This window comes from Rhinolophus sinicus, linkage group LG16 (genome assembly GCF_036562045.2).
Source record: "Rhinolophus sinicus isolate RSC01 linkage group LG16, ASM3656204v1, whole genome shotgun sequence".
NCBI classification, from domain to species: Eukaryota; Metazoa; Chordata; class Mammalia; order Chiroptera; family Rhinolophidae; genus Rhinolophus; species Rhinolophus sinicus.
The window spans coordinates 9,757,583-9,778,069 of record NC_133765.1 but is presented as its reverse complement, the minus strand read 5'-3'; the positions used below and the strand labels follow the sequence as shown (position 1 = coordinate 9,778,069).

The 20,487-nt window shown below is 38.7% G+C and overlaps 1 protein-coding gene across 3 annotated transcripts in view; it reads right to left on the bottom strand.

Moving 5' to 3' along the window:
* The window catches only part of PRDM10 (PR/SET domain 10), an 88,633-nt gene that overhangs the window by 51,419 nt on the left and 16,727 nt on the right, over window positions 1-20,487 (bottom strand). For all 3 annotated transcript variants that reach the window (XM_074321062.1, XM_019713984.2, XM_019713986.2), the window contains exons 2-3: window positions 2,543-2,723; window positions 95-259 (exon numbers count right to left, since the gene is read on the bottom strand). In XM_074321062.1, the coding sequence (XP_074177163.1) occupies window positions 95-259; window positions 2,543-2,611 (234 nt within the window). In that variant the 5' untranslated portion in view covers window positions 2,612-2,723. The remainder of the gene's footprint in view (window positions 1-94; window positions 260-2,542; window positions 2,724-20,487) is intronic.

The following is a 20,487-nucleotide window of genomic DNA, read 5'->3' as shown; positions in this document are numbered from 1 at the left end:
TATTTCCTGTCTCACCAGCCCTTCACAGTGAATGGCAGAGAGTAAAGAATTAACTGATTAATAAACAAACTATACACAATAAGGCTTCACATGCCTGAGCGGCTTCCACAGGATGGATGTATACCAGCGTATGCTCCGGACCATCCACTGACGTGTAGGAGGCACCATCTGCCGTGTACACCACCTGCTGGGGTGGACGAACCTGGTCATCGGTATAGACGATCTGAGCCACAGTTCCAGCGTCTGGAACAAAGTGCACCTGGGGCAAAAAGCAGCAAGTATGTAGCAACCACTCGCATAGAACAGAAAACAATCTCACAAAGACGCATGGAAGACCAAGCACAGTACACACTTAAAATATCCCCAGTGAAAGAAGAATAGGGATTGATACATCCTCATCTATGCTGAGTGAATTAGTTAGCTAGAGACAGGATCCAAGAACCTTGTCACTCACTGACTTGCTGCTTACATTAGGCAGCTGATTTAAATTCCTTTGCCTCATATGTCCAGTGCAGATACCTCTTTGTGGGAGTAATGGGGGTGGTTAACTGATCCTGGAAGTGTTACTGAAAAGCCAATTGCTTTAAACATCATAAAAATTCTACTTTGTAACCAATAGTGCCTTTCAGCAGACATATTGAAGTCATTTTATTTCCTACAAATTTTTTCATACTCCAAGGCTGTACTGGAGGCAGATTAAGCAGTTTGCTAAATCAAAGACTGTAACAGAATTCTTTGCCAGCCAGGTAAAGATACAGAAAATTCTAATGAAGTGCTTTTCGGGGGTTCTGGACAATTATTTCAGTTGTCACCAGAGTAAGTAATGTTCTATCTACCAAGAACTAAAACAGAAACTGAATTTCCTAAAATGCTTTCTGAGCAGTCAGCTTTGCAGGTTTGAATTCTTGAAGGCTTGAGTTTGGCACAAAGCCCGATGCCTGATATTGAAGGTATAAGAAGCAGATGGCCAAAGCACACATTTGGGAGAGAAATAATTTATGTGCTGATATTGAAGTTAGGTACTCGTAGGTTGGAATCCTTACTCTTCTACCGTCTCGGCTTTGGACCTAACTTTATTATTTCTGTTTTCTCCAATGGAGAATAGTAGATTCCAAAGATGATATAAACTAATTTAATCCCCAAAAAGAAACCTAGAGACTAAATGTAATCAAGCACTACAGAAATAAAACAAACTTCAATACTAAGTCCAGCTTCCACATAAATTTGATTTGTCCATGAAGATATAGTATATATATTGGCGGAATTAGGCTTATAACATATTTGTGCATTTTTAAAGTACTACAAGATAATTTTGTGATTTTAGATTTATTCACCATCATCAAAACCTTGGACTAGTTTCAGTGCTTAAAAAAAGCAAAAAAAACAACAAAAAAAAACATTTCCTCAAAACAAGAGTTACCCAAGCTCTTCAACTTGATCTTCACTACTCACTCTTCTGCTAACTCAGAATTCCTAGCTGGGAGAAGGTTAAGAAGAGGAGGTGCAATGAGGGATACTGTGCTCTGCTGTCTGGTTACCCATAAATGGGGACCCTGGTCACGCAGAGTGCCGTAATCTATTTTCTTTATTCTGTTCTTTAATGGACTACATTTTTGCTTGTAAACAAAATACATCAAAATATATAGCTGCATGGAAGTGGCCTTCAGAATGGTTTCCATGAGAACAAAACAGCATTCTCAATTATCCTGCTAGATGGATTTCTGGAACTTTTTTTCTTAAGTGTTCAGACCAGATGATCAATTTTATTTATTATAATAGTATATTGCTTAAATTAAATAAAATGTGTATATTTAAATGTTTCAATATTAACTTCCTGGTTTTGATAATAGCATTATGATTATGTAATTTAATAAAAAATCAAATAATGCTTAAAAATCAAATTTTACGTTTTGGTTGCATACAAAACATGCCTCTGTATGACTGCCGACTCTTCTCAAAACTCAAATCCACACCAAAAATGCAGACGTTTGCCTTTGCTGAGAATAGTCAAAAGAGCATGTAGCTAGTTATGATAGCAATTGGAAAGGCAGAGATCATCCGTTACAGCGGCATTTGAATAAGCGACTAATCTCCAGGGGTATTGACTCAACAGGACAACTTTCAATTAGAGGTTTACATTCTAAATTTGAAAAGAAAAAAAAAAGCCACTCACTTTAATAGATACACCTATATTTCATTACTCACAGAGAATCAAAACCCTATACTGAACAATATCAAAGAAACACACTTTCAGCACCAATAACAAAATAAAAAGGGGGAGTGAAACATTATGACAATGAGTTGGGGAAAGGCAGAGAAGCCTCTGGGTGGTATAGCTCAGCGCTTCTGAATCACACTGGACCATACTGACAGGGCACTCAAAGTGCTGAAACCCTGCCTGTTCCTTAGCTACCAGTTCTGCATGTCAGCTCCCTGCCAGCTACTCATTACTATGTATGTAGAAGCTGCTATTTAGCTGTCAGCAAACTGTACCCAACTCAAAAACCATTATCAATACCAAGCGGGAAAGACCACTCCTCACCTGTGCAGCATTCTCTTCCTGCTCTGCAGATGTAGGCCACACGTGTGGGCTTTCATTTTTGGAATCCATCCTTTCTGGGGACCGTTCCACGTTCGGGGCACCTACAGCAGCATGGGGTGGACAGTCATCTGTCTACCATGCGAGTGTTCATGAAGGACAAATAGAGGTCCCTATAAGGTGCCTGAGAAAAGAGACAAAAGGAACCAAGACTTGAAATAAATCAGTTTTATTTAATAATAATTGTAATAAATAATCATTTTAATAAATCAGTTTCAACCACAAAGAGAGGAAAAAAAATACTTTGTAAAAGATAACATACCTGGGCAGAAAGGTAAAAATGGAGAAATTATTTGTATGAATAATACAATGTATGGCACGCTTGCTATGTTCTAAGCATACATGAGATATGAGTAACGCTCATTACAAACACAGAAGGTGATGCTCTTAGTTCTAATGAGAATGAGATTCCCAGATGCGAAATGCAGGTAGGTGACGGCTTCACACCCAAGTCTGACTGCTGCACAGCCCCAGCCACCCCCTCCCTTGCATACTTGCTTAAGCACTGACCTCCTATACCACCTCGAATAAACAGTAGAATAACAAAAGTCACAAAACGAGGAAAACATGGCAATGGGGGAGGCTGAATTTTCTGGGCCACAATTTGGTGAATATAAATATAAACTTTGTTTCCCATTTGGTCAGTACAGGAGGGATTAGCAAACAAATCAAAAGCCTTATCAAACATCAACATGCACTATATCTACATCTTGAAATCTTATTCTTTTCCAAAATAGACATTTTTAAGGAAATCAATCTTCCCTTTCGATGATGGTAAAATGCTGGCATTTTAAAAGTCCTGTGAGATTTGCTGTATAATAGGGCAGCTGGGCAGCCATGCCTGGTACACCTCCTCCCGACATCCCATATAAGTAGCATACGTAGATAGGAAAGGTGCCACTGCTCAGAACACCGTTAAACTAAGGGTAATAAAGACCACTGGCCAAGATGAAGCCAGAATTTTCCCCATTATTAATGGTGAAGGGGACCAAAGTTGTGCCTTTTGGGATATTAATTTTAATTAAGCTGGTTATTAAGAAACAAAAGACTCAAAAAGAATCTTTGACCCTGCCTTTCCTGCCTAAGAGATTCAGATGGAAAGGCCTATTCCAGGAAGGCAATCTTGGGATGCTCACCCTAGCAGCCTAGTTTGAATTGAGTATGGTAACTAGGAAGGCTTCAGGCAGGGACCTGTTAGCTAGATACCCTGTTTCCCATTGTTTCTGAGTTGCCTAGCCAGAATTTACCTGCCTTGTGTGTCCCCTCTTCCTCAACTACCTGTAAATCGCCTATTGTCACTTCTGAAATCTAAGACCCCCCTCCCCCTCCATTCCCCATTTGTCCAAAATATTATATATATCCATATATACTATCGTTGGAATTTTCATTCTTATGTGAATTCCCCATGTGCATGTATTAAAATTTTGATTTTCTCCTCCTGTTAATTTGTCTCTATTAATTTGTTTACTAGCTCAGCTAGAAGAATTTAGAAGGTGGAAGGAAAAGTATTAATTTTAGCCCCCACAATGGAAATAAGCTGAGAAACACATTCTAAGACTACACATGCTCCAACCTCTGAACCAGACTAAGGTCCAAAGAAAGAATAGGTACTGGAACACCCAGTGTCTGGGCCTAACTCTGGATATAGGAACTGCCATGTCCTAACTGCATGGGAACTATGGAGGAGATTGCATGCTTCACCTCTACACTACCATCCTCACCCGCACCCCAAAGCCCTCCCACCACACACATACACTCATCCTGTACACACCCGACTCTTCTCTTCATCGGAGAGTACTGGAAACAACCATGTCCACCAACAGGTGAACATATAAACAAAAGGGCATCAGATAACTTTCTGGAGAAATGGAAATGTTCTATATCCTGTCTCTGGAGTGAGGTGGTGGCTACATGGGGAATAATGTGTCAAAAGTCATCAATCCATTATTCAATTAAAATATGTGAATTTTAGCATATGCAAATTTTAGCCTAATAAAGTTGATTTTTTAAAAAATAATACCTTCCTTACATAACAGCACTATTTAAGCAGATATAAAAAGATATTCGGGGTGAGTTGTACAGTACGTGAAATTATACCTCAACAAAGCTGTTATATATTTTTTAAAAGGTTCAAAACTATTAAGACACCTAGGAGTAAATGTCGACAATAATATAAAGATCTATGTGAAGAAAAACACAAATTTGTTCAAAAGGACATAAAAGGCTCAGTATTACAAAATTATAAAATGTTCCATATGGGAAGCATTTTTTAAATTTTATTTTGAAATGGTTTCAGACTGGAAAGCTGCAAAAATAGTACAAAGAATTCCTGTTTTTCTTCACTCAGATTTCCCAAATGTTAACATTTTACCATGTCTACTTTATTATTCTCTTTTCTCTCTCTCTCTCTCTCTCTTTCTTCCCCTCTCTCTTTTCACCTGAACTATTTGAGAGTAAGTTACAAATATAATACCTTCTACTATTAAATTCTTAAATGCCTATTTACTAAAAATGGAACATTTTATCACATAACCACAGTATTACTATTAAAATTAGGAACTTACTAGTGAAACTATTACCTCATTTACAGACCTTATTCAAAATTTGTCAATTGTCTAATTAATGTACTTTATAGAGAAAGAAACAACTTTTAGGGGGCCCTAGATCCAATCTGGTATCACATAAAGTGCACTGAGTTATCATGTCCCTTTAATCCCCTCTGTTCTGGAAAGTCCCTAGTCTTTCTTAGTCTTCCACGACCTTGACATTTTTGAAATGCACAGACCATTTATTTTTTAGAATGTCCCTCAGTTTGAGTTAGTCTGCTGTTGCTTCATGGTTAGATTCAGGAGATGTATTTTTAGCAGGAATACCACAAAAAAGATGTTGTGTCCTTCCCATACAGGAATTTGAGATTTTTTTTCAACTTGGTTCATGAACTGCACAAACACAGAAGTGCAGACTCTGCTAGACATTGGGATGCAAAGAGGATCAAGGCAGGCTTATCTCATGTATTAATGAAACACACACAGCTCAGAATGCCTTTCTGCATTTGTTTTAATTCCTAGAAAGTGGCTTATTATTGCTTTCATTTTCATTTTATTTATATTTTTTTAAGAGGTAGTAAATGCAATTGGCTCAAAATCCAAAAGATACAAAAAGGTATAGAGCAGACAATCTCTCTATGTGGAACCCCTTAGCAACTCTTCCGAAGCAACCTATATGATCAGTTTCTTGTCTATTCTTCCAAACATATTTTATGTACATCCAAGCAAAAACATACATACTCTCTGGCAGCCAGATGGCTCAGTTGGTTAGAGCGCGAACTCTGAACAACAGGGTTGCCAGTTCGATTCCCACATGGGCCAGTGAGCTGCACCCTCCACAACTCGATTGAAGACAATGAGCTGCCGCTGAGCTTCTGTGGCTGGATGGCTCGGCTGGTTAGAGGAGGGGTGGCTGGATGGCTCAGCTGGTTAGAGAGCGAGCTCTCAATAACAAGGTTGCTGGTTCAATTCCCACATGGGATGGTGGGCTGTGCCCCCTGCAACTAAAGATTGAAAATGGCAACTGGACTTGGAGCTGAGCTGCACCCTCCACAACTAGATTGAAGGACAACGACTTGGAGCTGATGGGCCCTGGAGAAACACACTGTTCCCCAATAAAAAAACAAAACGAACAGCTATACTCTGCCTCTCCAACCACAAATAACAACATACTATTGATTATATACAAAGTAGCATCTCTTTTAAACCTTGTGTATTCCACATAATACCATACCTTGTACATTGTTCCATATCCATACACCGTTTCCTCATTCTTTATTACAGCTGCATCATTTCATTGTATGAATATATCATAATTTACTTAATCTCATGTTGATAAATATTTAGGTTATTTCTAATCTTTTGCTACTATAAGTAATGCAGTGATAAATAACTTTGGACATACACTGTTTTATACATGTTTGTATCTTGAATTCTTTTGAAGTCTCAGGGAAAATACTCAGTTAAAGTTGTTGTGCAACTGTTAAATCGTTATTCGTTTCTGAACTCCAACACTGGCACTCATCTCCCTGTGCCTAGTACAGGAGGACTCTGGGGATGTATGGGGAAAAGTGCTCTGTGGGGAGGCAGCAGTTAGCACAAGAGGTGGTTAAGAGCTTGGGCTCTGACCTGGATTTGGGTAGTGATTCTGAGACTTAACTGACCTTGGGCAAAACACAGAAGTTCCCTAAATTCCTCTTCCTCTTCTGCAAAATGGGGATCATAAGGTTATTGAGAGAATGACATGAAATAATGCATATGAAATGCTTAGCACAATGCCTGCTATTTAATAAACACATATTAGCTTTAAAAAAAAGGTTTTCAATCATATTGCATTTTTGTGTCTAATTACCTTCCTCCTCTTCTCTAAGTTCTTTCATGTCAAGGAATGTGTTTATCCACGAGAGTAACTCTAGATCTGGTATGTGGTAGGTACTCGATAATCTGTATGGAGTGGTTTAAAGAAATCACGTTGTGCAGTGGGAAAAGAGAAGAGGACACCTAATCCCAGACAGGGTGTTCAAGGATGATTTCTCAGAGAAGATGAAACGTGAAGGATAAATGGGAGCAAGTAAGCAGAAATGGGAAGGGACAGACTGACTTGTCTTTGTTCTAATGTGCCCAAAGGAAGGAAGTGGACATTGCATGACATAAAATACCAGTAAACTACGTAAGGCAAGGATACAGGAGGATAAAAGGGAAATAACTACTTAGCAGATGTGGAGCAAAATAACAGAACAGTCATCTGCACATAGGAAAGTTTGTCAGTAAAATTTAGCAACAAGGATGTGAAATACTGCCCACAATGGCAGTCCCTAATAACTTTAGAATACTGTTAGCACATAAAGAAGCCCAAGATAGAAAAAAAAACGCGTTAATTCAAAAAATGCCTGGAATCCACAACAGAGATACAGAATACCCAGTTAGTAGCTCTTGTTCTTCAAGATAGTTATAAGATATATTAAGCGTCTGTATCTACTAAACTATTTTAAACACCAATGACATTCTGTAATAATTTATTGTTTAATAAGCTGCTCAGGAAAACTGAATTCTAAGCATGACTCCACTACTAAATAAGTCACTTTAAATCTAGCATCATCTGCAAAAGGAGAGTATAAAATGGTTTCTCAAATCTATCCTAGTCTTGAGCTTACATGAGAAACAGTAAAGTAGACAATCCATAGAATCTGAATTGAACATCCTGACTTCCAGACTGGCTCAACTGCTCACTAATTACATAACCTTGGCCAAATTATTTAAATTTTCAATATCACTATATGTAAAACAGAGATAATAATTACCTCCTGTAGTTATTGTGAGGGTTAACATGATACATGCAAAAATTCTAGGTACAAGATCTAGCACATAGTAATGTTCAAATATATCAACTTTCATATTTTACAGAGGAGCTTCAGAATTTTCAAAACATTTCATAATTTTTTAAAACCTAACAATTAATCAAATAATAAATGCCCTATACATGAACTTCCTTTATAGTAAGGTATGTCATATTTGTTTTCCTGTTTTAACTGCACAATTTATAGAGCCCTGTTGATCTTGATTTGTAGGAGACCAGGAGGAGCCATTGCAGCGCTGTCCACTAGGCAGGTGCTGACAGGCTCTGTTAGCTGGCGATAGACTTCCTTCCACTCCTCACACTTTTGCCTCTTCTATAGCCCTGAAAGAACCGGAGAACCAAACTGCACCTTGTTTAGAAAATGGTCACCCATCTTCCCTCCTTTTACCCGTTGTCCAAAATGTTAAGACTTCACTTCTAGGAAGAGAAGGACATGCTTGCATTTCTATCCTCTCTTACGACTTTATTCAATGAATACTTATTAAGTATTTACTATGTGTCAGGTACTTTTCTAGGTCCTTAAGAAACATCAGTGTGTCAAAAAAAAAAAATACTTGCCTTCTTAAAGTTTCTATTCTAGTTATTTTTTTTCTTGCATAGTATTGTATAGTTGAAAGTATGAGCTTTAGAATCAGACAAATCTGAGTTCTATGCTCCTAAATCTACTGTGTACTTCATGGGTGTGATATTAGTAAGCCACAAACTGAATCTCAGTCTCATTTGAAAATCTAAATTATCTGCCCAGCATTGTAGTTGTAAGAATTAATGATCTGTCTAGAATGCACGTTTTCACATTTTAACATTTCTGAACTAGGGATCTATTTTACAACAGTGGTGTCCTGCAGGCGCCATCAGTCAGGAAGTGGCTGCCACTGCCTCCTCCTGTGTGACCTTGCTCACAGCCCTTCATTAGTTCTGTCCTCGCTTCACTGAGTCATGTATGCTGTCAGCACTAGACACCCTGAGTCTAACTGCCATTTTAAATGTCTTAAAAAAGATGACACTATAATTTGGCATTAAAACTGAAAGGCGTGGGAGCAGCAGCTGGGCATAGATTTGATTAGGGAAGCAAATATTCATCATTGGAAAAATGACCTTAACAACCAAACCTATGGGACCTGGGTATAAAGACAGTGACGTAGATGAGCTGCATTATGTGCTGTTATTACCGAACTATGTGGGAAGACTGGCCTGCCACAGGCCAAGCAAGAAAACACCAGGATCAAAACTCCCGGACTGGGTACTAGCTGCTTGGAAGAAATTCCTGATGACAGCAGTGTGCCCCTTTTAAGAAACATTGAGTCACCAATACTCTTGAGGGGACAGAGACAAATCCATGACTCTGAGTCAAAAGTGATTCTGAAGAGTCAGACTCTGAAAGTGACAAATTTTAGGAATACCTTAATCAATTTATTTCACTTACATTTTCCCTTCCAGGTATGTACAAGAGTCATATGATAAAAAAAAAATCTATGTCTAAATAATAAATCCAAAAGAGCTCTTTCAATAGGTATACTATCATAAAAATTCTAAGTGGCAAAAAGCACTTGTATCAGAGTTTAATTAGCAAGGCTTTTTTCTTTTGTAATGATATATAAAACAATTGTGTATCTTACCATCAACACCTTTGATTAAATAAAACATGGTAACATTTGGGATCAAATTCAAGAAATGGTAGTAATTTTTTCACGCTTTGTGAACATAAAACATAAAAAGGTGAGCAAAAACCCTATTCCCGTGGAACTCCCAATCTAGTAGGCGAGTTGGATGGCGTACTTCCCAGCTCACCCCAGGGTGTCACCTGCATGGTGAGATTGACAGTGCTAAAGAGTGAGGGGAAGGAAGAAGGAAAGACAAATGCCAACTTTTTCAGCCAGGTCACTAATAAGGCTGGGCTCTGAACCAGAAAATGGAGTGTCCTAGGGACCTAGCCTCCACAGTTGCCTGCCCTCCTCTAGTAGGAACCCTTCCCATCCTGCTGCTTACCCCAGAGCTACACACCCTCATCATCTACCAGCCTGGTTCCCACCCTCACTAGGCCTTCTGTGCCGCGTGAAGCCCCTACTCCAAAGCCACTCAGAACCTACTGTCAAGAAGCTCCCGGGGATCGTTGCATAAATTATATAAATGCCTAACCACTGTGTTGTATACCTGAAATTAATATAAAATAATACTGAATGTCAACTAATTAAAAAAAATATATAGTCACTGGATGCAAAGTACAGCACAGGTAATATAGTAAGTGGTATTAGAATAGCTATGTATGGTGTCAGAGGGGTAGTAGACTTGCTGGGGTTGTCACTTTGTGAGATGTGTAAATGTCTAATCACTATGCTGTTTTGTACACCTGAAACTAATAATAATAATAATAAAGCTCCTGTTTTATCACCTGTACATAGAGGTGTTAGAAGAGACCCAAATCCACCTTCAAAGGTAGATATGTACCTGGGATCACAGGTCAAACTATAAATAAAAGTTCACTTTAAAATGTTGTTATATATAGTGATTAAATTCCATAGGATTATTAGTACATTACAAACCTCAGAAAGGTGATGAATTCGACAGAAATTTCTGTACTGGTATGATACCTTATATACCAGATACATTATTTATTTTTTTATTTATTGTTAAACATTTTTTTTTCCGCCTTCCCCCAGACTCCAGTTCAAGCCGTTGTTTCAATCTAGATGTGTAGGACACAGCTCCCTGACCCATGCTGGTATTATGAGCCTTGCGCTCCACCCGGCTGGTAGCCCACGGATACATTATTTAAATAGAAAGAACTACACCACATTCCAGACTTTTCTGGCTCCTACAAACTAACTAGCATAAATTGCTGGCTCCTTCCCTGAAATCCAACACTAGACATGCCATAGAACGAAGTTAGAGGGAGACTGATGGACCTGCAAAATGAACATAAAAATTGTGAGCAACTGGAGAAGGTTGAGTGGCAATCTGGAGAGGGTGCTGCAGATGGGCTCAGGAGGGAGATCAGAGGGGGATCAGTCACCACAAAAGGGGGGAGCTGTGGAGGGAGGGAATTTTTCCGTTGTTCTTGCCCTAATATTTCCCTGAGCTCCCACTGCCCAGGCCTGTATCCATCACCACTGCACTGCGGAAAGACAGCAGCCAACCCAGTGCTGCCAGCAGAGGGGAATCCTAGAGGCAGCACAAGAAGGCTGAGGGGAGAGCAGACACCAAGCACTAGGAGACTGGCTAGCTTCCTCCCCTCGGGGCCAGGGCAGAAGTGCACCTACAGGAGGTTCCTCTGCGGCACATGGGGAGTGCCTGGGCCCAGATGCTCTCTGGCCTGATGTACAAGCAATTGCTTATTTTGTTTGTTTACTCTTTCACCTTTCTTAGAATGAGTATGTACAGCTATATGGTGACTTTTGCTGATCCAAGTATAAAATGAGCATCTTTCAGGAATACTTATATAGAAATTAGTCTCCATTTAGAGGAGTGCTGCTTGAGCTTGCTGTAAATGAGTTACCATAAATACTACTGCCACTGGAATAGGAACTTGAATTTGCCATACTTATGTTACAGCAGGCTCTGGAGTCAGACAGCCTGGCTTAAAATCTTGAATATGCCACTTACAGTTTTTGACAATTTGTTTCTTCTTTCTCTGAGCTTCAGTTTCTTCACGCATAAAGACAAAGAACTGAAGTATATCAGGTATTTAATAATAGATAACAATTGTAATTAATGTACATAATACAAAGCACCTACAATGTCACAAAACAGAAAGGAAACCCCTCAGAAATCATATTTAAGATTAGATTCCACTTGGTAAATGAAAAAAGTAATTTCTCTCTATGTATAGAGTAAAAAACATATTCATTAAAGCAATGAGCTATAAAAAGGGGGGAAGAAAGATCAGGGGGAACCCAATTCTATGACATAAAATAATGGAATTTAAGAACTGCAAGAGAAATCAGGCCTATGGTTCTCAAATATGTTCAGAACACAGGACCCATGAGGTCAGTGTTCTTTTCTGAGCACCATGAAATATTAATATGTTTTTAAAATTAAATTTATTGAGGTAATGTTGGTTAATAACATTATATAAGTTTCAGATGTATAATTTTATAATACAACATCTGTATACTCCATTGTGTGCTCACCACCCAAAGTAATCTCCTTCCATCACCATAAATTTGACCCCCTTTACCTTCTTCATCCTCCCTCCAACCTATTAAGACATTTTTTACATCACAAAATAATAACTGCTAGCATTTGTATAGCACTTATTATGTGCCAGACATGTTCTGAGTATTTTACATGTATTGATTCATTTAATCCTCACAATAACCTACGAAGTAGGTACATTATTACCTCCACTTACAGGTGAGGGATTGAGAAAGTGAGAGATTAAGTGACTTGCCCAAGGTAACAGAGCTAATATGAGGCAGAGCGGCAATACGAGCCTGGGCAATCTGGCCATGGAGTCCAGATGGTTAGCCACTATTTGACACTATTTCTCTTCCCATCAACTAAGAACACTTGACCTGGGTTATGATTCCAGCATAAGTGGATCCATTACATGAGCTATATAAAAAAATCACATCCAACATCACTTTATAATTTTTCTTAAAACTATCAAATTAAGCAAAACTAGATATTCCCAAGCTTTCCACTAACATTTTTTGCTACTTGTTCATTTGGCAAAGATGCCTGGCAGCAATAGCAACAAAGGGTTAATGAAATCTCATGGGATAAAACCTCAAAAATAAGAAAATTCTATCCTTTATTTTTATTTAAATGAAAGAAGACCTTGGTTCAGCTCTAGAACACTAGTGTTTTAGGAGAGGATAGTTTGAGAACCACTCAACCAGAGCAATGTCTATTTTATAGATGACAAACTCAAAACCACAAAGACGCAATGAATCAGTTCAAGTCACACAGCAAATGGAAAACAGCACAAAAATGAGGGCCTGAGACTTCAGAGCTCTCACCCCTACACCACACTGCTGTCACTGGATCAGTTGTGGATAAGATTTAGATGAGTCTTGAACCGGAGATTCCTTACCTTGCCTAAAGCTGTTTAGCTTAGTCTTATTTTTATTTCTTGAAGCTTTCTATCCTTAACTTCCTAGTTATAGAAACAGTCTTGAACTGTGTAGCCCAAATCAAGGAACACAGCATTGCTAGCCATCACAATAGTCTAACAAAATAAAAGCAAGCAGGCAGAATAAATTACAAAAAAAAAAAAAAAAAAAAAAAAAAATGGTAACCCCTACTTAAGAGCGAATTAAGACTTTATAGGGCCCAGAGGTTCCGGTGGTTGGAGCACTGTGCTCCTAAGGCCAAGGTCACCGGTTCGATTCCCACATGGGCCAGGGAGCTGCACCCTTTACAGCTAAGATTGTGAACAACAGCTCTCCTGGAGCTGGGCTTCTGTGAGCAGCCGGAGGCGTGGGGTGCTGCCATGGGCTACTGTGTCCCGCCATGAGTGGCCGGCAGCCAGCGAGAGCTGCCGTGAGCGGCCACAAACTGCTGTAAGTGGCCGACTGACGACTGATTGCCTCAGCAGGGGGGAGCGCAATCATAATACCATATGGGCAAGGGAGCTGTGTCCTACACAACTAGCCTGAGAAACTGGCTTGAAGAGGAGGGGGAGAGGAGAGGTGGAAGAAGAGGGGAAAATAATTAAATAAATAAATAAATAAATAAGACTTTATTATATAGGGTGAGCTGAATACAAAACTTGTGTAAGACCTTTGAAGGGTGGTCACTCAGCAAGAGACAAAGATTTTCAATTTTTTTTAAAATAAAAATGCTCTCCCTGTTAAGAAAATAGATTTTTTCTTTCCTTTACTTTTTTAGGACATTTCTTTCTTTTTGTCTAAGACAAAAGTTCTAGATATGAATTAGCACATTACAAAATATCCACTTTAGGAATTTCAGAGTTAAATCTTATGAGATTATAAAACCTCAGAATAAAAACTATACATCAAAGAAAAGTCTGATGCAGAGTAATGAAGGAGAAAACCAATGTTATATGAAAACTCAAATTAGGCAACTTACAGAGGTAAGAAAGATAAAAATTAAGCAATGTAAGCATATTAACAATTCTATATGAATGTTCCAAGTCTCTGAATCAAAAAATGATGAATTAAGTTAAACTACTTGGTACAAATGAATGAAGACCTATATAACTGATCTGAGGAAATCAATGAAGTAAGAAGTACCTTCCCATGAAGGATGAGCAACTTAAACATGAATTAAGTTCCAATTGTTCATTGTAGATTGAGTGATGGCACTTTGACTGTATATGTCCTTTAAAGTTATGCTACACATTATATTTTGATTCTCAGAATACTATAAAAACTTTATTTACTAGTAATTTAATTGAAATAAAATTAATTTAGATGAAATGAAAGTTTAAGAAACCATCTGTTACAATGTCAATGATTAAACATAGCTAGAAAACAAAACTAAATGTATTAAGGCAAATCAGTTACCTTTTTATAAAATAAGTTAATCAAAATACTTTTCAGCTCTATAATTAAGATTAAATGATTTTTTAATATTGTACTTGAAAAAATACAGGTTTAACTAGTATAAGAAAAAAGGTAGATAAAGACTCTTATGAAAATATAAAATGAGACTTCTGAATATAGTACTTCTAAACATTTTAGAACTTGGTAGGACAAGCATTTCTTATGTATAATTTGACCTTGAACTACAACACCCCTCTGCCCTTGAGCTGGGCACCTGCATTCCTGCATTCAGTAAAGAGTGAAGTAAGTCAGGACCTGTTTGTTGGAGCCACATTCCTGGATTCCAATCCTGGCTCCACCCCTGACCAAGAGAGGCCCTTGTACAAATTATCTAACCAATCTGTGACTCAATGTCATCATCTGTAATATAGAGACAAGAATAGGGACTACTTCATAGAACTGTAAAGAGGATTAAATGAGTTAATATTTGCAAAGTACTTAGAACAGAGTCTAGATTACGGTAAGCATGTTATATGTTAAATTAAAGAAATAATAATTTGGGTCAATTCTGAGTCACAAATTAAAAATGGTAGAGCAAGAAGAAACTATGGGAAAGAGAGGAAGGAATAAGAAAACGAAGAGAGGAAAACAGTGAAGAAACAGAGCAAGAGTATTCTAGAAGAGAACAATAAGATTCCGAGGAAATGAGGCAAGAGGACATAAAAGAATAGAGATGGGGGAGTCTAAGAAAGCAGGAACTAAACAAGCACAATAGGGAGAGAAGTAACAGGGAGAAGGGAGAGAATAAGAGAAAATGAATCAGATTGTACTAACTGGGTAAGTTAACTGGGAATTGATTCTAACTGGGTCAGAATCAGAAGTGAAAGTGGAACAATCTAGGGCTTCCGGTCAAGATGGTGGAGTAAATGCTGTGTTCGCCTTCTTCCGTGACCGCCTCAAAATTTTAACTGAACTACAGAACAACCATCACTAAGAATCTCCTGAAGTCTAGCTGAACAGAAAAGTATTATAACTAAGAACGTACAGAAGAAACCACTTAGAGACTGGAAGGAGAGGGGGAGATGGGGAGCGGGCTGGAACCACACCCATGTGTAGTAGTTAAAAATCAGGAGGGCTATCTCGGCTGTGGAGGTCCCCCTGAGGAGCAAGGGGTCCAAGCCCCATACTAGGTTCCCCAACCCAGAGTTCCAGTGTCAGGAAGAGAAGTCCCAATAATTTCTGGCTGTAAAAACCAGCAAAGACTATGGCTGAGTGAGACAGAGGGCTGCTGGAGTCCCAGGTGCTCCTCTTAAAGGGACCATAAACAGACTTACTCACTGACAGGTTCACTTGCTCTGAGCTCCAGTGCTGGGACAGTTCAAAGGTGCCAGGGACATAAGGGGAGGAACTGAATTGTTTGGTTTGAGGACAAGGGCTGGAGTTGCAGCCGTCTGCCAGACAGAAATACTGGCAGAAACCACTATTTCTTTGTCGAGTCCACACCCCACCCAGCCTACACACACAGTCTGGCCCCACATCTGAGTCTCCATCAACCTGGCTAACACTGTTTGCCCCACCCTGGTGATTCCCTGAGACCCTACCCCACTCAACTTGCAGGCCCACCCAAGCCATTTCCAGTGGCTTCTCCATATAAGCGGCCTGACTTGGCTCATGCTATGGACATTCCTAAAACCTCTCAAAGGTTCACAAATCCCAAACAAGCAGCATCTTGTCTCAGTGTGCCCTGTAACTCTTGATAAGCAGCCACAAGCCCGACACTGGTGGCAGCCAGCCTCAGTTCACAGCTTAGCCTCTCCCAGACACCTCCAAGCCCAGAATAAATGTCAACCATCTGCAGATCACTTTGTCGCTCATATCAAGTGGCCCTGGGCAGGGCACAGGCAGCAGCTGACCTTGGCCTGCACCAGAGCCCCTCCCAAGAGGTCCCAGAACCAATGGCCAGCTTCAGACCACACCAAAGCACCACCCAACCACTTGCACAAATGACACACCCAAAGGCAGCCAAAATGGGGAAGCAAAGAAACATGTCCCAAATAAAAGAACAGAACAAAGCTCCAGAAAAAGAACTAAACAAAATGGAGACAAGTAATCTACCAGACACAGAGTTCCAAACCTCAGTTATAAGGATGCTCAGTGATCTCAGGGAGAATTTCAACAAAGAGATAGGAAACATAAAAATGAAGATCGAAAACAAAACAGAAATAAAGAATACAACAACTAAAATAAAGAATACATTAGAGGGAATCAACAGTAGATTAGATGAAGCAGAGAATCAAATCAGCAATTTAGAAGATAAGGTAGTAAGTAGAAAACACCCAATCAGAACAGAAAAAAAAAAAATCCAAAAAAAATGAGGATAGTTTAAGGGGCCTCTGGGACAACATCAAGCACACCAACACTCACATCATAAGAAGAAGAAGAGAGAAAGGAAATGAAAACCTATTTGGAGAAATAATGATGGAAAACTTCCCTAACCTGGTGAAGGAAATAGTTATACAAGCCCAGAAAGCCCAAACAAGATGAACCCAAAGAGGCCCACACAAGACACATCATAACTGAAATGCCAAAGATTAAAGACAAAGAGAGAATCTTAAAAGCAGCAAGAGAAAAGCAGGAGCTCCCATAGACAGTCAGCTGATTTTTCAACAGAAACTTTGCAGGCAATAAGGGAGTGGCAGGAAATATTCCAAGTGATGAAAAGCTAGGACCTATAACCAAGATTACTCTACCCAACCAAGCAGTCATTTAGAATTGAATGACAGATAAAGAGCTGCCTAGACAAGAGAAAGCTAAAGGAGTTCATCACCACCAAACCAGTACTATGAGGAATGTTAGAGAGACTTCTTTAAGACAGGGGGAAAAAAGATAAAAAATATGAATAATAAAATGACAATAACTACGTATCTATCAACAATTACTTTAAATGTAAATGGATTAAATGCTCCAACCAAAAGTCATAGGATGGCTAAACAGATAAGAAAACAAGACCCTTACATAATGCTGCCACAAGACACTCACTTCAGATGGAAAGATACATACAAACTGAAGGTAAAGGGATGGAAAAAAATATTTCATGGAAATGGAAACAGCAAAAAAGTTCTACTAGCAATACTTATATCAGACAAAATAGACTTTAAAACAAAAACTATAACAAGAGACAAAGAAGGACCCAGTAATTCCATTTATAGGTATTTATCCAAAGAAACCCATAATATTAATTTGAAAAAAACATATGCACTTGTATGCTCATTGCAGCATTATTTACAATAGCCAAGATATGGAAGCAACCTAAATGTTCATCAATAGATGAATGAATGAAGAAAAAGTGGTACATACATATACAATGGAACATTATTCACCCATAAAAAAGAATGAAATCTTGCCATCTGCAACAACATGGATGGACCCAGAAGGTATTATGCAGAGTAAAATAAGTCAGAGAAAGACAAATACCTTATGATTTGACTTATATGTGGAATCTATAAAATGAAATAAACAAACAAAACAGAAACAAACACATAGATACAGAGAACATTTTGATGGTTGTCAGATGGTAACGGAGTTGGGGGGATAGGTGAAGGTGGGGGAAGGGATTAAAAGGTACAAATTGGTAGTTACAAAACAGTCATGGGGATATAAAGTATAGCCTAAGGAATATAGCCAATAATATTGTAATAACTATGGTATCAGATGGGTACTCGATTTATCAGGATGATTACTTTGTAAGTTATATAAATGTCTTATCACTATGTTGTACACCTGAAACTAATAAAATATTGTATGTCAACTGTAATTGAAAAATTTAAAAAACTATTAAATATGTTAGAAAAAATACAAATGGAACAATCTGAAATATTATTCCCATGAGAAAGATGTCCTGAATAAAATAAACTCCGCAGTTACAGTCATGTTTGAAGGAGGGGACACCTGTTAGGCTCCCACCATTCTCTGCCTAGGTAAGTACAGTGACCTTTTGAGAACCAATGGGACACTGGATAAAGTGCCCAGAACACAACTCTTAAAAATGCCCTAAGAGCCATCAACAGATGTATGGATAAACACAATGTGGTATATACATACAATGAAATATTGTCTTCAAAGGGAAGGCAATTCTGATACATGGTACAGTATGGATGAACTTTGAAAATATTATGCTAAGTGAAATAAGCCAGATACAAAAAGACAAATATTGTATAAATCCATTTATATGAGGTACCTAGAGTAGTCAAATTCATACTGACAGGAAGTAGAAAAGAGATTACCAGGGGCTGGGGAGAGTTACTGTTCAATGGGTACAGAGTATCTGTTTAGGATGATGAAAAAGTTCTGAAAATGAATAGTGGTGATGGTTGTATAGCATTGTGAATGTACTTAAGGCCAATGAATTATACATGTAAAAATGGCTAAGTGGTAAATTTTATTTTATGCATATTTTACCACAATAAAAAATATTAAAATTAAACATGCTATAGATGACCCCAGTAGTAATCGCCAGCCTATCCTTCCATGGTGAAGGTGGGAGTTCACTGGTCCCTTTCCCATCATAATCATGAATAAATCCCATGGCCACACAGAAGCCCCTACTCTTCACATGCACGATGAATCATGACCTCCACTGGTCCTTCTGCCCCGCCAAATTGAACCTGTGGTCTTCCTGACATCACTCTCAGCTCAGGTCAAATGAGCTAATCTCTAACATTCACCCACCTGGAATGCCTGAGAGCCAATCAGCTCTTTACTTGAAGCAGGGTAGCTACCATATAAACCACCCACTAACGTGTCTGGCACATAGGAAGTGAACAATAAATAGTAGTGATTGCTATTATTGCCAATGTCCTGTCACTCCTCAGTCTCATTCTTCCCACTTCTTAGGTACAAATACCTCACCCACATAATTTACTTCTAAGACTTTGGGGGGCAAGAGGTAGAGACAGGAAGGTACAAAGGAAGGTCCTTGTCCATTTCACTTTCCTGTTAAATGTCGGTCACCACAGACTACCCTGTTGACCTATTCAACTGCTACTTTTTTCCCTACCTCGCAGTTTCTAACTCACAAACTCTAGGCGCTGGTTCTGGGTTTATTTCCTCGATCTCTGTCTGACTCCTGACCTGATTCATCTTGGGTTTCACTCCACATTTTTAATGCAAGGTTTGGGAAACTCACAATCCCACTAGCTGCAAAACCTACCATCAACCATAGTTCTCTGGTTCTGGCATGGTGCCCCTTGGGCACTGGGCCAATCACAGAGGCAGGATATGTGGGTAGCTAACAGGTATTGGATGCCTACCACATGCTAGACAGTGGTCTAAGCAATTAACACTTACCAACCTGTTTAATTAATGTAATGTCCACAATGAACCAATGAAATTGTTTAATGCATATTTTATGCATATTTTTACCACATAGCCTCACAATTCAGGAAATTTAAAAGTACAGAATAATAAACAAGTGCTCTTCTTTGAACATCTGATAACCAACGCATGGCTGAAGTGTTATATTAAATTTGAGAGCTACAAAATTAGACCAAGTAGAATGAGAATAAAGGGCTTCTATTATGTTCACTCACTTGAAATGGCAAGTAGAGATTTTACATTCAACTGATTTCTGGAACAAATAGTTTTATAACTCAAAACAAAAGAAAAAAAAATACTGCACTTAGTGCTAAATGGTGAATAGGAACTGGCAGCGGAAGTAGCAATGGACAAATAACAAAATTGTACAAATTTTAGCACAAATTCCCCATTCTTGCTAAGAAAAGGAAGTCCAAATAATCCATCACATAAGTTTCTCAATTTTAAAAATTCACAACAAATTATTGAGTAAAAGTGGAAATGAGTAGTTCAAAGTAACAACAATACTTGAACCTGGCAAGGTTATCCCAGTGCTCTCACAGACACTGTTTTGTTTTTTTTTGGTCTTCACCTCAACCCTGGGAGAGGGCTGATGCAGTATCGTTGTACATTTTACAAAGGAGGAAATGACACTGGAGAAAGACGAGGTCACTTGCTCACAGTCGT